This window comes from Monopterus albus, unplaced genomic scaffold, assembly GCF_001952655.1.
Source record: "Monopterus albus unplaced genomic scaffold, M_albus_1.0 scaffold31.1, whole genome shotgun sequence".
Lineage (NCBI taxonomy): Eukaryota > Metazoa > Chordata > Actinopteri > Synbranchiformes > Synbranchidae > Monopterus > Monopterus albus.
This window is the reverse complement of record NW_018127911.1, coordinates 2,051,466-2,067,825: the sequence shown is the minus strand read 5'-3', so window position 1 is coordinate 2,067,825 and position 16,360 is coordinate 2,051,466. Positions and strand designations below refer to the sequence as shown.

The following is a 16,360-nucleotide window of genomic DNA, read 5'->3' as shown; positions in this document are numbered from 1 at the left end:
CCTTATGAAACCTTATATAACAAACTGAAGGAGTATTGTTGGGTATTTGAGATAAAAAAAGGGTAAATAAACCTATAAAGAAACCTACAGCTATGTCACACCTTGTTTAGTATCGAATGGCGTACTGTATGTTTACAGAATGGTGACATACAATCTATTATATTATTAATGACATAGTTTATTCAGAATTTGCAAAAAAAATCTCAGTCCCAGTTCTTTTATTCCTTACAGCCATGACATTGTGACCCCAGATGGTCTTTCTTAGTTACGGTCGGAGGTAAACTGGAACAAGATTGCAGTGATTTTAACCATCCCTATTAAGAAGAGTAATTTTTGTGACTTCTCTGTGTGTTCTACATAGTTTTTGTCAGACCTGTGCTCTTCAGTTTCCTAACCTGCCTGCTTGACTACAGGCAAAGTCACTGGAGAGTGACAGCCCGTTATGACAGTGCAGCTGACAAGTTGAGACGGGCACAGTCCTAAAGCCAAGATGGCAGAGTTCACTGAGCCAGCATTACTTTTCAGGAACCAATTCACTAATTCTACACTTGATTTAACAGGCTCAGTCAATGAACTTGAGTCCCGCTGAGTGAAAATGAGCAGATAGGGTGGCTCTGTAGCTCCAGGATAATGCTGTCAGCTGCCACCCAGGTTAGTGAGCCACCTCAGATCCTGATTTGTACTGACTCATCGCTACTCATGGTAACAATTATGTGTAACCCAAGTAGAAATTAACACTGTCGGCTTCAGAGAATGCTCATATCAGTGTGACCCATTTTCACTCATGTTTCACTGACTTCACATGTTTGCCAGAGGTGTTGCAGCCTGCCTTTAACATTGCTAAAGCTTGAGCTGTGATCTTATTTAAGGTTTGTTTTTTTAAGTTCAGTGACAAGCACTAACAAACCCTCTTTTCTGCCTTGTATGCTAGAGCTGCCCATAAGAGAATGGGTGAGGTTGTGTTTTCAGTGGTAGTTTGCTGCACAGCTGGGACTTTGCTTAACTGGGGAATGGCTGCTTGCTTGGCCCCATGCAGAGGGTCACGTCCCTGTTTGCCATTGAGCCTTTTGTACTCTCTCCCACGGCATCTCCTAATCACTGTTTTATGAGAAGAACTCCTTCAACTGTTGGGTCACATCTCATGCCACAGTCAAGTATAGTCATCTTCCCACTATATCTGGCTTCAGCCATAAAACTCAGCAGAACTAACTTTATGAAAAGGAAGAGATTTGTATGCATGAAGATAAAGATATACAGTCGCATCTGTGCACAGCTAAAGTTTGCTCAGTTCTCTGTGCATGCAGGAACATCAAAGAGCCAGTTGCAGGATATTGAACTTCAGTAAGACAGCTTGCAGTTCAAAACCCAGTATCTGCAACCTGTTTGGTCTTTTGCATCATTCTGCCCAACAGAATGATCCTTATGTTTGTTGATTATATTGACTGAAGACCCCTTGTTTTTAAGTTATTTTAAAGGTAGGAAATTGAATGTTGCTGTCATCCACTGAAAGAAGCTGCTCTCCTCAAGTGACCCGAGTGAGCATGTATTCGTTCAGACCAGTAAAACAGCCTTTAATGAGACGGCTTAAGAGCTGAATTGGGTTTTATAGGCAGATTCCCATTTGTCAATCTATTCTTCACCGTATGTATGATATGTCATGATCATTAACCTGTCAAGCACAGGGATGTTTATGGGCATACTTGTTTTTACGAGTTCCTGTTTTGCAGCAAGGAGTTGGAACATCAGTAGACCATTATGTTATGTTACTATAGCTATATCGTTTACGAGTTCCTGTTTTGCAGCAAGGAATTGGAACATCAGTAGAACATCATTATTATGTTATGTTACTATAGCTATATCACATGAAATAGTATCCAAACGACCATTTTTGTTTTAAGAACACTTTTGATCCAAGTCAGATTGCACAACATCTGGATCTTTGGATTCTGTTGCAAATAGTTCTGTAGCTTTGAGTTGACAGGCCCTTTTCATGTGACATGACAAAGCTAACATAGCTTCTTTGTTGACAGAGGTTCTGACTGCTAAATCTCTTGTCAGGCACATATCATGAGATTAGGGACCGGTGTCTCAGATCTGACAGTATGGCGTCACTTTGCTTTAGGCTACTCGCCCAATGCGAGACCCATTTTTGTGGCATCTTTTTGGTGGGCGGTTACTCAGTTTTGAACGTATTGTTGCAAAGTGTTTGGCACAGTGTTTTTTTTTTCTAAACTGTCTCACAGTACAACTACTACTTTTATGATCTGTGTGGGTCTCTAAAGTCATAAACACCTTCCCTATGCAGTGTCTGTGCTCTGCTGCAGGAACTCATTGCAGCTTTCTCTGCAAATGTCTGTTGAATATGTATTTAAAATGAAATTCAAGACCTACACTATTAAAGTGCATAAAGCAAAGTACAGTATATCCCCAACACATTGTGATATTAGTTTTATTTTATTTTAACAGATTCTCCACCACCACTTCTTAAAATTAGTTTTTAAATTAGCAATGCAGTACATTTTGAATTTTCTCATGATAAATTTAAATCTGTTATCAGACTGGATGAGAAAATCATCAAAATTTCTTACCTATTTGTTTATTACCCTACATAGTTTCTGAAATCATCACTGTCTAGTAAAACCCATGGAGGTGCATTACGTGTGTAAGTCAACGACGAACGGACGCACAAGCACTGTCCTGAGCAGGAGGCGCTGCAGGGCTTCTCTCAACAGTCAGCATAAGGACCACCAGTCTTACTCTGATCAATAGAAACTCACCTCAAGATCAATTGTTTCCATTACACTTTCTAGCTTGGCTCTTTTGGGACTATAGATCAACCAGACAACAATCTTTCTGAACTTGCACACCTACCTAACAACATTTGGTCTTGTTAACACATCTACCACCAGACCTATTTAAGCTGCATTTTCTTAGTCGTCCATCTGACAGAACTCGTTTACTTCAGTTTTAATGACTGCAGCTGCCTACAACAGCTGCAGGGCATTTCACCTTCACTCATGCTTTATGTGCATAACTGTCACCCAGAGCATCATCTGACACTTCATCTTTTAAGTACATGATGTGTACCGAGCTGTAGGCAGGCGCTTCTTACTATAAAACAGAATTCACTGAGGTGTCAACACTAATGAAGAGCTGCAGCTGCTGCTGTTTTGGTTTTGCTGTGTTGTCTGTGTAGCAAAGGTGCTAATCCCTTAAAGTGAAGTGATGCCTGTCTGCTTTCACACAAGATCTTTATGCAGTCACCAGTCAAACCAAATAATGTTGTTTATTAGCTTGCTTCACTACACTAGACAAAAGAAATTAGCATTAGAGAGAACTGAAATAGAACAGGAAAATAGGTGGTGACTTTTTGATCATCTTTATTTAAACCGCGAATGCACAATTACCTTAATTTACAAAAAACAAATAAAAATAACTGGAAACAAATTATATTTTATTTTGTCCACATTTTTGTGATCCCTCTAAACATTCTTGAACTGGGCACTAAACCTTTAGTTTTATATAGTTTTGTTTACATACGTAAGATGGTCCTTACTGAAAAGTCTGACAAGTGTTGGGCTTGTAACCTTTCTAATTGAGTCCTTCATTTCTTGCTGCAGCAGGTGAAGTTACTAAAGGGAATGCTGTTGAGGTGACAGCCTATGCCTCCCTGTTTGCCCTGACCCTGTTTCTCTCATTTTTAGCTGCAGCTTTTCCCTCAGCATCTTTTCAGATATCCCTGCCTATCTACTTGTTGACTGATGAACTTGTCATGCATACAAGAGCATAGGCCTGTTCCAATAAAACCAGGTATTTTGGTTCATTAGCAAGCCAAGCGTGCAGCTGCTGTGTCAGAGTATGTTGTTTGTGAGCTCCTTAAATTTGCAGCCTCTCAATACCTCACCAGTGCATGAGGAAACTGGAAGGTCTTGACCTGCTGTTTATGGGGTGTGGTAGCCATAAATCTGTCATGGGCCCTGATATGGAAACTTGGCTCTGAATCACTCATGACAGTCAACTAGAACATTAGTAGTAGTTAACCCAGCCTTTCTTGTTGAATAGATTTTCTTTCTCCCATCTGCTTTTTTTGTCCTCCAGTCTCTTGTATATTGTAAAACTGTCCAGGTTACACTTTTGTAGATGATCTCTGCTCTTATTGTTGGACAAGCCCCCCATAGAAATTTACATTTAGGGTGCAGACAGCACAGTGCATGCACTTGTCCAGTTTGTAGATGCTTACCAGTGTTAACTTGCCCCATATCAAAAATAGTTATATATGTAACTGGACGTTATTAAATATATAAAATAGCATTGAACAACAAGAGGTGGCAGTATTGCATTTAGTTAGAGATGCTATACGATAGAGCTAGGACTTGGACAAATGTAGTCTTGCTACATTGTGTCCTTTCTGAATAAGGCTGAGCAATTTGGGTTGTATCATCACTTCCTCTGACCTCTCAGTGTGGTTCAAGATCTTCCTCTATTTCCTTGTTAATATCCTCTTTTCCTTTCAAAGCATGTGCCTTTCGATCTCTCTCTCAGCACAAGCGTTTTTCTTCCTTTACCCATGTTTCTCCTGTCTCTGTTTTCCCCCCCGTTAAAATGCAGGAACCCATCCACTGCTTTCTACCAGGCTTTCCGGCCTAGCAGATTACAAGGGTCAAAGCCTGTCAACGATAGGTATGACTTTGGGTGTGTGTGTGTGTTTGTGTGTGTGTGTGTGTGTGTGTGTGTGTGTGTGTGGTCTGGACTGGCTGGCTAAACCAGACTCTACAGCCCTCATAACCCAGTGCACCTTGCACAAAAAAGTCATTTTTTTCCTGGTCATTTAGCTATTTAAGTCTTGACGTGTCATTTTTCTAAAAACACCAAGAACAAGCTGAATCAGTGTCATCAATTTTCAGAGGAAATTTGTTTTGAATTCAAGACTCGAGACAATATTTCAGTTGTTAAAAGACTCATAAGTCCAAGTCTCACAAAATGCATTTTTGATTACATTTTTTATATTTTTGCACATTTTATTTGATTAAGAAAGTATAAAAAGCACAGTTATAGAAATATATACAACTTTAGTTTAGTTCCCGATTTAAGATTTTTTTGACCTTTTGGTGGATAGGCCTACATGAAAGACTTGCTAAATTTAAAATAAGTCCCTTAGACGGAACAAAGTTTATTTTGTTAAAGTAATTTAAATGGCAAGCAAATATAGAATATCCAGACAGAGAGAATTAGTGTCTCATTATGTTTTAAATTTCTGCCATTGCCAGGACTAAATGTTTGGGCTTAAAACTCAATGTCCTGGAAAATGATTGCACAAATATTACATTCAGATGTTTCAATAAATGTTTATTTTGCTCCATTGATGGACTTTTCTCCTTGTTAAAGAAACATGGCATTTTGAGACTGGCTATTTCAGTAGCTGTGACTGTCTAATGCATGGAAAAAGCATGCTACTGTGCTGCAGAAGGTCCCTAGGTGCATTTTGTGACACACTAATCTGGCAGCATTTTAGCACTCGGTGACACTTTGAGCGACTACATGCTACCAGTCACGAAGATCCAGCACTCAGGTTTTTCTTGGCCCTGTGGTGTGTGCAGCACATTGCCAGGGGATTTTAGCGGAGCAAATAGCAGATCGCACTGCGATATCTTGACAGAAGCTGTGCTACATGATGCCATATTCTCTAAAATCTGTCATTGGTATACTGGGATAAGAAACGCGATTATCAACTTCAGTTTATTAATTACATTTTAAAACCAATTCTGATCTGGTTAGAATTCATCCTAAGGCCAAGGACATTCGTTTCTGCACTAGGAACTAACCTGTTATTCACCATGCAGGCCCCACCACTTTGAGAACCCATTCACTAGACAAAAGAAAATAGTAGTGCTGAAACATTTTATTGGCTAAACAGTAAATGAAAACTATTATTAGTTGCAGTCCTCTAGGGTATAACTGAAAATTCAGGTATAATTTAGTACTATTATTCAGATAGAAGAAAATTAAAGGTAGTGCAACTATGCTGCTATAGGTTTTAGCAGATATCTGTTAAACATGCAGCCTATTTACTTACTTCCAGGTCTCACAGTGCTTGGAAACTAGACAGAAAAACTGCATGCGACACCATTTTCATTTGCATGACTACATATTTGTTGTCTGAGTTTTCCTTTTGACACAAAAGGAACTGCATAGCTGTGGAGTAGAGGAAGTGATTTATTTAATGTTTCAAAAGGTTATGTTGCATTATATGTGGGCTGTTAATTATTCTAAAGCATGTGAGGACCTGCTGAGTAATGTAATTGTTACAGCGAAATGAATGAAAATTGGTTTGAACTTGGAAGTAAATGTGTGTGGTTAGCATGAGTCAGAGCCATTTTCTGTTCCCATGTGTTATCTCATGGAGGCTCTTTGAGGTCTTGACTCTGTGCCAGAGAAAGGTCATTAATTGCCAACGAACACCAGCAAGCAAACTTTGAAGTTGAAGTGCCAGCAGGTTGAGCATGCAGTTGGCTCGACAAGTCATGAAATGACATGAGAATGTCTGAGCAAATAGCTCCAAGGCAACAATACCCAGTATGGGTCCAAGGAGATGAGGATCCTCTGGGGGGTCCCTGGGTATCTGCAGGAAAATTAGGCATTTTAATTTAGATTTTTGCTTAATTTGCCAAATTTGAGACCAGTAGGACGGTGAGTAATGTGCGCTCTGAACTGATGAACACATACCGTTTCAGCTCATGATCTTGATCCTGAAACAAAACTGGTCTCTGATCTAAATATGACCAAGTTTTATATTTTGCAGTGGTTGAACTTAAATTTTTGTAAAAACACTGCTGTGAGGGAGCGGATGCTAACGATTGTTAAATTTCTTACTGTAGTTTATATTGAGGCATGCTGCCTAATTTGTTTTTGATTTTAATTGTTATTTCATTATTGTAATCAGAGGAACTAGGAACAGTCAGTACTTGATTGAATCAACATAGATCAGTGTTTGATAAATCATCTTCCAGTTATCTGTGTTCACATGAGCTGTTGGCAAGTAAACGCAGACGATTAGTGGCATAAAGCAGATGTAACTATGTCATGAATCCAAAGGTTATGTAATGCACCTAAGTGTATCAAAGTCTATAAGGCCCTGTTCTTCAAAGTGAGCTGATCCAGCTGAGTGTGTGTCATCATGACCACCGAAACGTTTGCCGCTTCTGTTTGTTCCTCATCCAGCTCATGTTTGCCTCTAGGTTCCTGGGGCTAACAGTGTAGCATTGTTGAAGACTTTTCAACTAACTGTAGCTAAACCTTGAGTGAGCCACCTCGTTCCTCCTCCCTCTGTCCTGAACCAGCTCTCCTGCAAGGTCGGGCTTGTTGGAGGTGAAGGGGGGGACTGCTCACAAATACAGTTTGAGGGCATAAAAGAGCATTCCTGAAAATGACAGCTTTGTGAAAAATGTAAAACCTCAGTTGGATAGTGTGACCTTCCAATATTTATGCAGGCTTGTACTGCTTTGTGGGAATCAAAGCACATTTATCTTTACTATGTCACATTCGCTGCAGCCCTGTGGGCTAAGAGATGGGGTGAAATAATTAGAGCTTGTGAAATGATGTTCATAATGAATTTCACCATCAGGGGTTGTGTATTATCCTTTGTAAGTGAGCGATAGGACTGCATGAGAGGTTCAAGTTTGTGTGGATGTAATTTGTGCACAGCTTTTACACAGCTTCAGTTATTTTCACAGTCTGAAATTTTGCATGCAGTCCTTCACAGATTTACAGAAGTTTATAAACAACCACAGAGTTACAAATTTCCACCCATCAGGTCACAAATCTTGACCCTTATTTGATCAATTTATTTTACAACTGCAACAAGATTCATGCATTTTAGTTTGTTACAAGTTACTCTACATTTTTAAATATTTCTGGAAAGCAATCTGTTGATCCACTGAACGGATTCATTGTGAGCCTGTGATTGGTCCCAGGTAACGCAGCAACAGCCCTTCTACTGCCCTCAGTCCACAATGATCAACTTTATGATTACAGACAATAAAAAAAAGATGGATTTATGTTCGAACTGAGCATACCTGATCAGCGGCCCCACACTCAACCATGGAGACTTATTTGATCAACACCAGGTATATGGTTACTGTTTATGACAGAAACAAACATTTCATTATTGAGGCGAGGAGGAGGAGGGAAACTGAATGTGGGAAAGCTGCAGTTTCTCTCTTGATGCATTGATAGGTGAAAGCCTTGGGAGTGAACTGCTTCACCAGCTTGGTTTCAGCATTCTCATTCCTCCATGAAATGGAGTGCCTTTTATAAACAATCACCAATTTAGTCAACATTAGTTAAAACATAGCGTTTCACCAAATACTCCTTTCTCTTGGCGTTGAGCCAACTGGAGCCAGGCTCCCCTTCATGTAAACAAAGAACACTGTAATTGCAAACAGGCTCTGGGGCAATTCAATCTAAAGGTCTTTTTCATAACCACACACAACAGTAAGTACATAATTTTGAACGGATTACCGAGCGGTTGTACAGGAGGCTCCCCCTCCAGCCAAATCACTAACTGCAGAGCCTTGATGGATGTGAATTCGGTTGGCATTTTGCAGAGCTCTGACCTTGAACTTAACAAGCCTTTTTTTTTTGATACAGATGGATTTGATATATTTTAAAGGTTTTAAACCACTTGTGTAAAAATTGTTGTTACACAGATGGAACTATATGGGACACGGTTTTTTTCTCTGTCACCTTTGTCTTTGGAAACGTTTGATCTTTAATTATCCAGGAAATGTTTTCTGAGCACATGTGTTTGGCATTGTCTTTCGGCTGCTGTCACTTTAAGGTGTTCTCCCCTGGGAAAACCCTCATATAACCACAGCCTGACATTCTCTCTGGACCAGCACTGTAGGCCAGCAAATGGCCTATACATGATTGCCCCTATAGTTAGTTGATAATGGAGAGTAGTTAGTTAATGCATTTCACCTACGTATAACGGAATTGGGGCTGCAGCTAATGGTTATTCTTATTATTGATTCATTTGTTGGTTAGTTTCTTAATTAATCAAATCATGGTTATGAATAGTCGCAATGAAGAGCCAACTGACAGTTAACTGGGAAAAAAAAAAGGCTGACTCGGAGCATCCACAGAAGAAGCCCAGATGACCCTTGAACTTTAAATCCTCTCCTGAATACAGAGTCCCATTAGCAGTGAGGTACCAGGATTCTCCAATTTAAAGCCTTGGCTTTATAATAGAATAAAGCCTATAGGAGTAACAAAATTACTTTTTAATCAGTCAAATTTCATTTCTATAGAACCTTTTGTACAGGTTCATGATGTTCATAGTGCTTTACAGATGACTGACAAGCTGATAGAAGATGGAAGAAACAGTATACGATACAAAGTCATTGGCAGTGTCTGGCATCTCATGAATCCCTTTTCAGACATGCACTGGAACACTGAAATCTGAAAAGTATCTAGATAATATCCAGAGAACACACGTCAGTGAGTTGACCCAGACATTAAGGGACTTAAGTACTCCCTAGTACAAAGTCTGTGTAATGTCTGAGTGAGCCAGCAGCTTAGAGTTTGGAGTATTCACACAGAGCTACAGTAGTTGGCATGTTAATGACATTTTGTCATGTGGCTGGCATGCGACCGGAAAGCCAGGTCTCATTCTGATTAGTAGCAGTTGCTGTCCAGTCTTTGTGAATTCTTAGGTGTGAATGGCCCTTTAATCAATGATCACACGGGAGGATTACACTTGATGACGACAAATCACTTTATTTACAAAAGAAAAACATTTTCAGCTGCCCAGCCTTAATCAATGTCACTGTGAAGGTGACGTTTTGTCTTTTGCAAAGGAAGTGAGTTAATGAGTGTGATCCTCCTCTGCGGTCACTAGTTTAATGCACCCTTTTTTGTTTTGGAATAAGGTGGAAACTCTTCATGTAGTTTATAATGGGTTGTTAATCTACATTAAGACAAATGAGTGGAGCAGGCCCAAATCACTCAGAGAGGCAAAGAAAAGGGCTGCTGCCCTCATACATATGACATCTGATGGTCACAGTACCCTCTCTCCATCAGTTCTTCAGGAGCTCAGCTACTGGTAACAGCCTCCAAACAGGCTGAAATAATCAGATCTTCCCTAACCCATTTAAATTAAGAGTGACTGATAAAGCTCATTCACTGTTTCAAGAATTAAGAGTGTATTGTGTATTAGGAATCCACCCTGAACACATCTTTGGAAGTCTTTTCTAAGTGTGTTTCATGCCAGTTTCAAACTTCAGATAGAATTCTGTTCTATCAAGTGTTTCAATCCACACTCAATCTGAGCCACGTGTCTCCCCTGGAGCGCTTGTGTTTTCATCAAGTCTATGTTTTAACCTCTGCCACGTTTAGTGAAGCGTCATCTCCACAGTCAGCTGTTTTAAAAGACCACAAACCTTGATATTTTCTGTTTCTACTGCTATCTACTATGACTGATCAGGCTGCTTTGAGTGTCACTTTCAATTTAACCCTCTGTAACGAGCCAGGGAAAATCAATAGTATCGGTAAATCCATAGACTACATAAAAACACGATTTCTTCCTGATGAGCTTAGATGAAAGCTATTTTTGCCCAGTACACTTGCATTGGCCTGGTGAAGACTGTCCTGCTGATGGGCAGACAGCTGTTCTGATTACTTTAAAAAGACAGAACGCACCGCTCACATCTAGTGGATTGAATGGAATCGTGCCAGTAGAGCTGACGTCTTGCTTTTAGTGTGGATTCATGCTCCCGGATGGTCTGGTTCATCCTCCAAGATGTCTGCTAGAGGTATGTCTTATAATAGAGGACAGGCTGGTGGGCCTGGAACATGTCCTGCAGGGACACATGTAGGACACGGTGCTGTTTGTGGACAAGTGTGATGAGGATGCGAGTGGGACAGTTTGGTCTGTTTACAAGGAAGCTCGGTGGCAGCTGACACACCTACTCATGATTCTTATTTAGTGCTGGGAAAATAAACCTTCCATCTCCAAACAAGGGGTTCCTGAGAACTGTAATTATTTGTTTAGTCTCCATTGTCGGCATGGACCGCCCCTTATGTAGACAATAAACCACCATGTTCATAGGTGTATATTAACATGCCTCCATCATTATGCAGTTGTCTATTGTTTGAAGCGTCACAGTGCAATATTGACCGAAGCAGTTAGTCAAAATTCTTTCCTTTGTGACTGTTTTAGTCAGGCATGTGAATTTAACTCGAGGAGTTTGAACAGTGCATCACCAAAATACCATGTAACTTGTCTCTCCCTCATAAACCGCAGGTTTCAGCTTATTCATTTGGGTCATGACTAACATGAGGATGGCATGTAGGTTCTTAGTTTCACATGTGTTGTAATGCAGGTGATCATTTTACACACAAGTACTGCACAGGTAAAAGAGAATTCCTAGCTGCCAAGATTACGCTGCTTTAATCTTGTCTAGTTTGAAATGATTCTAACAACAAAAAGGACGGCTTGCTTATAGGATGAGTTGGGTAGACAGTCTCTCACATTCTGGAAAGTTGACAAAACTGATCACATCATCCATTTATTAGCTGTTTGGAAGCTTTTGATCTTATTACAACATCTTCCTCAGTGTGTCTGGTTGTCATGGAATAGTCCTGCAGTTGTTCAGACATATAATAAAATATAATATTTTTTTTTTTCTGAAAATACTGCTCTCTGTGTTGTCAGAGAGGGTGATCATTAGTTGAGCAGATCGCTGAACTAATGAGCAAGGGAGCAGGGAGGATGGTTGCAGGGTCATGCAGTTGTTTTGATCTTTTCAATAAGTTGATTAGAGAAGCCACTTTGAGTTTCAGTCTCTGAAAACATATTATAGTTCCATCTTCACTCACAGCACTGGGCTGATTTTACAGAATGTGTTGGGGATGGTACTGAGGACTTCACTTGCCAGATGACAACTACAGTGTTTACTGGACATAGCAAATATTCCAGTGGCATATTTTTGAATTTGCCTCATAAACAAGTTGTTTTTTTTATTTTTATAAGTAAACTCATCTTTCAATTTAAAAAAATGTAAAATGTTTTCATAAAGTGGAAGCCTCTAGTTGATTTCTGCCATAGCAGTGAGTTCGTTGTCATCATTAGAGGAAGATGTGACTTATTTGCTCTTGCCTGGAGATGTTCTGTAGGTTTTCACTGACATTTTCATCAATTCGGAGTCTCTACCGCCCTCCTCTGGTGCTTCAGCTGAACTGCACCTTTCAAGACAATGAGAACATGGCTAATGCAGGTCTCTGCATGTGAAAGAAGGCCACAGCGAGTGGCCAGTGAGCACACCCCTCTTTTGGTACACCCCCCACCCTCCAGCTATTGTTTTGAAATACACTCATAGAGGGGGTAGTTATCACTGAAAGGCTGAGGTTTAATTGATTCAGCTGCCTCCTCCCACAGTGAGGGTTTGCGTGCTCTGGGACAGGGACGTGTGCCGGCGCATCTGTGCCCTAATGGATTTCTGACGCTATGCGACGTCATGTGATAAGCTCAGAGAGATGGAGCAGACCACACTTTGCTCCTGCATGTGTTTCGTATGATACAGAGCTAGACATAAAGCACAATAGTTCATCTCCCTTGTCCTGAATGATTTTGAGTGGGAGCAGTTGAGAGGCCTGTGTCAACCACAGATGGCTCTAGCCGTTATCCAAAGCTGAGTGGTTAGAGGACTGTTTTGATAACCAGTCCTCACTGAGGAATTTGGTTGCGTGTTGTCCCAGCATGATGGTGGCTCTGACACAGATGTCTGGGTTTGCAGGCGCTGGCCTCGGAGCTGGAGGTGTCCAGAGCTGGAATGTGCTGCCTTGTAGTCGAGTGCATGTGTGCGCTGCCGCGGTCTGTGGGGAGGGCGCCTGTTGAGGTTAACACAGTGAGAGGTCCTTATGTAAACTGCCACATGTCTTTCTCCTTGAATAAAATGGACAGTATGTTTTGTTTTTCTTGGACGAGGAATGGCAGCAAATTAGTTTAGGAATTTTTTTTGGTTTTTGTTTTCCTAACATTTTTTATCTCCTTCCGGCTAAATCTCTGTCACTTGACAAGCGAAATTCATCCGGCCAGGATATCTTGTTTATTAATTAATTAATTGATTAAAACACATTCCCACCTAAGCATGAGGATGTTCTTCTCTCACGTTGTCCCAGATGTGTAAATGCTCCTTTTAAAGGGAGGGGTGTCTTTGCCTTGTTTATCAGCCCTTAGATGTCATATTTACCCCATTTTAAAAATGTCTTATGTGCTTTGTTTTTTTTGCCTTACCCCTGGAAAGAAAGAGAGGAAAGCCATATAAACATGGAGCACTGCATTATGAAACTGATTACTTGACAAGCTCTTGACTTCAGCCATTGGATTCAGTGTGCCCTGCCATAGTGTCATATACAGTTATTTCTGTACGTTTAAATGTCCTCTGCACAGATTTAACATTTACCTGCTTAAAGTTGCTTTCCCTTAACACTGTTGTCATAGGATAATCCGATTTAAAAGAGCACTGAACAGTCAACACGTGGAAAAACTGGATTAAAAGATCGTGTATGAAACCTGTTGTGGAGATAAACTCTGAAACAACAAACCGCTTAATTCACTTTCAAAAAACATCCTGGCAGTCTGTCACTTCACGTGAATAGTGTGCTTGCTTCTTCCCATGAGTATGAATGGGCTGAACCCCACCCCTCGGTTTGTCAATAAATGACGAGCGAGCTTTAACACATCAGCTCGGCATTACACAGTGGACTAGTGTGGACGAAAACTTTGGAGAGAACATGCGCTGCAAAATGAGCTACAGTCTGCCCTGCTCCCCGGTAACTTCACCCTCACATTCAGGACGTTTGCTGTGCTACAGGTCCAGATGTGGAAGGTAACTGACTTATCTATACTCTCTGCGATGTGCGTTATCGACATATTAGTTAATTCACCTATGGCATGTGTGCCTGCTCGGATTTGTAGTTGCATTGCCCCTCTTATTGTGTGCGTAATTTTATTTGTTCTTGTCATTTACGATCTGTATTTCAGAGTTAACTTTGAATTTATAGAAACTTTAGTGGCGTGTTCCTACAGTTCCAGCTCACGTGCTTCTTTATATGGACTTCAGACGTGCAACTCTTCCCCAAACTGCAGCTGCGTGTTAAAGGCTCTGCTTTGACACGATAGACATCCAGTCTGCTCAGTGGCCATTTGCTCTCCCTCTGTGCGCTACATGTGCTAAGTGCTTTGCCATCAGCTGTTTGGTATGGAGGCCACTCTCACCTGTCCGGTCGTGTCACGCAAGCATGTTTGTTTTGGAGTGTGCCATGTCTTCGGTATGTGTTCGTAGTACGTGTTCCTCGAGGTGCCCACGGCGCAGCGTAGGCTACGTGCGCTCCAGCACGCATGATGGACATGTGGGATACACCCTGAAGCTCCATGTTGTTGTGGGTCACAGTGCTGTACAGTTATGACATTTTGAATATAAAGGTATATGTGAATCTGAAAGTGTAACTGCGGTTACTGAACTTGGTCTTCCATGCTTCACGTTTAGGTCTACTTTGCTGCTAAAACTTGAACTGTGCTTTCCTCCGATCCTGCCTACTTCGGGCTGGTATACAGCTCTTACACGGTTTTTGTTTTGATTTGCTTTAGTTTAAAGCCCCTTCCAGGTGTTACCAGAGGCCATCCGCACATCGTGTTCCCCGTCAGATTCATGTCAGAGCACCTTCTAGTGGCACGAACAAGCACCGGTCCTTTGTTTTTGCATCCACGTCTCAGCAGGGAGGTGATTGTGCAAGACAGCGTTTCTGGAGGATAACGTTAAGTGTAGACACAAATAAAGATGCTATTTTTTCCCTTTCAGTGAGGTAAACTCCGAAACATGACACGGTTTTGTTGAATGAGGATCTGTAGCGCGCAGTAAGTAGATGGGCTTTGTGTTTGAAGCGGGATGTGGTGGTTTGCTTTCCTTGTCGGGGAAGGCCAAATGAAAACAAATGATGTTAGAAAACGTTTAAAGAGAGGTGTGGGGTTTTCACCTCCCCGCACAAGATAATAAAATGTGTTTATACAGAGAAAGGGGAACAATGAGATGTTGGCTTATCGGTGTAAGACGATCGCACACAACAGCCGCACCAGTAGCGCAGCTCCTGCCGGAGAGGAGCCGCTTTCCCTGGCTGAGATCTGGTTTCATCTCAGTGGAGTCATGCCTGGATAAAAGCTGATATAACTGAAATGTCGCTCTTTAAATGGTCTCCGGGAGATTTGTTATCGCGGCTCCAGTCGTTGTTTTCTCACGGAAAGATTTTAGTGGAATGCTTTGGATATACATCGCTTCTTCTTCTGTGGCTACATCATTTTTAGACAGAGTCACGGGGTCACCTGTTTATGTGTATGCTGTCAGACTGGTGATCCATGCATGGCGCTGTCGTTAGTGTGTCCTTTGTTATTACCAGGCTGTTCACTGTTGAACACTTGGCTTGATGAGACGATGCTTTTCTTAGTTGACTGATTTAGGGGACGTTTATACTTTGTACAGTTTAATAATGTAATTCAGTATTACTCTTAGTAATGATGATACGTGGGACTGTTTGTTGATGACAATATTGTCAGTATTTAGGGTTTTTTTAGATCCATCTTAATGTCTGGTGTCTGAAAACCACAGAAACTCAGTTTATTGATGTTAGACTTGGTTATCTGCAACTTGGCTTAGCTGTAGCTTAATGCAGAAGTTTATATACAGTAAATAAGGGTTTTGTGGACAAACAGGAGAGTGACTTGTGCTCCAGGTGGTTTTCTTTTTATTTTGGCTGTAGTCCAGGTTGTAAAATGCATTGAAATGTAATTACTTCTTGACCAGCTTAAAGGCCATGTTGGGAGCTGCCCAGCCCAACAGTGGAGAGCGTTAACATGTGACACTTTTTGCTTATCACCTACTCCCTCTCTGGAGTAGTGATTAACATATCATTACTTTTGTGCAACTTTGCCTTTAGTTACATGTAACAGTGGAAGTTGAAGGTTTTTATCTTTGACACTTCTAAAAATGGTATATTTCTATTTTGATGTGCATGTTTATGGAAAATGATTCCATCCCAGATCTGTTTATCTCCTAACCCACATGATGCAAAGTAGTCCGGGAGAGTTTATTTTTACTTCCAAAGGACAATGAAATCTCTGAGGTCATGTTCAGCATGTCAAGGACCGGCTTCGGCAATTTGTGAATGTGAACAAGCTGATATTAATCTGAAGCACGTGGTAAACACGAGATGAGTATCTCGTGGTAACTCTTGCTCTTTCTCTCCACAGTGCATCCGGTGCCAGCGTCGTCGCCATTGATAACAAAATTGAGCAGGCAATGGTGAGTTT

The 16,360-nt window shown here is 41.0% G+C and overlaps 1 protein-coding gene across 1 annotated transcript in view; it reads left to right on the top strand.

The window, feature by feature from the left end:
• The window catches only part of tsc22d2 (TSC22 domain family 2), a 30,128-nt gene that overhangs the window by 11,426 nt on the left and 2,342 nt on the right, over positions 1-16,360 (top strand). Inside the window, exon 2 of the mRNA XM_020596721.1 lies at positions 16,301-16,352. Within this exon, the coding sequence (XP_020452377.1) occupies positions 16,301-16,352 (52 nt within the window). The remainder of the gene's footprint in view (positions 1-16,300; positions 16,353-16,360) is intronic.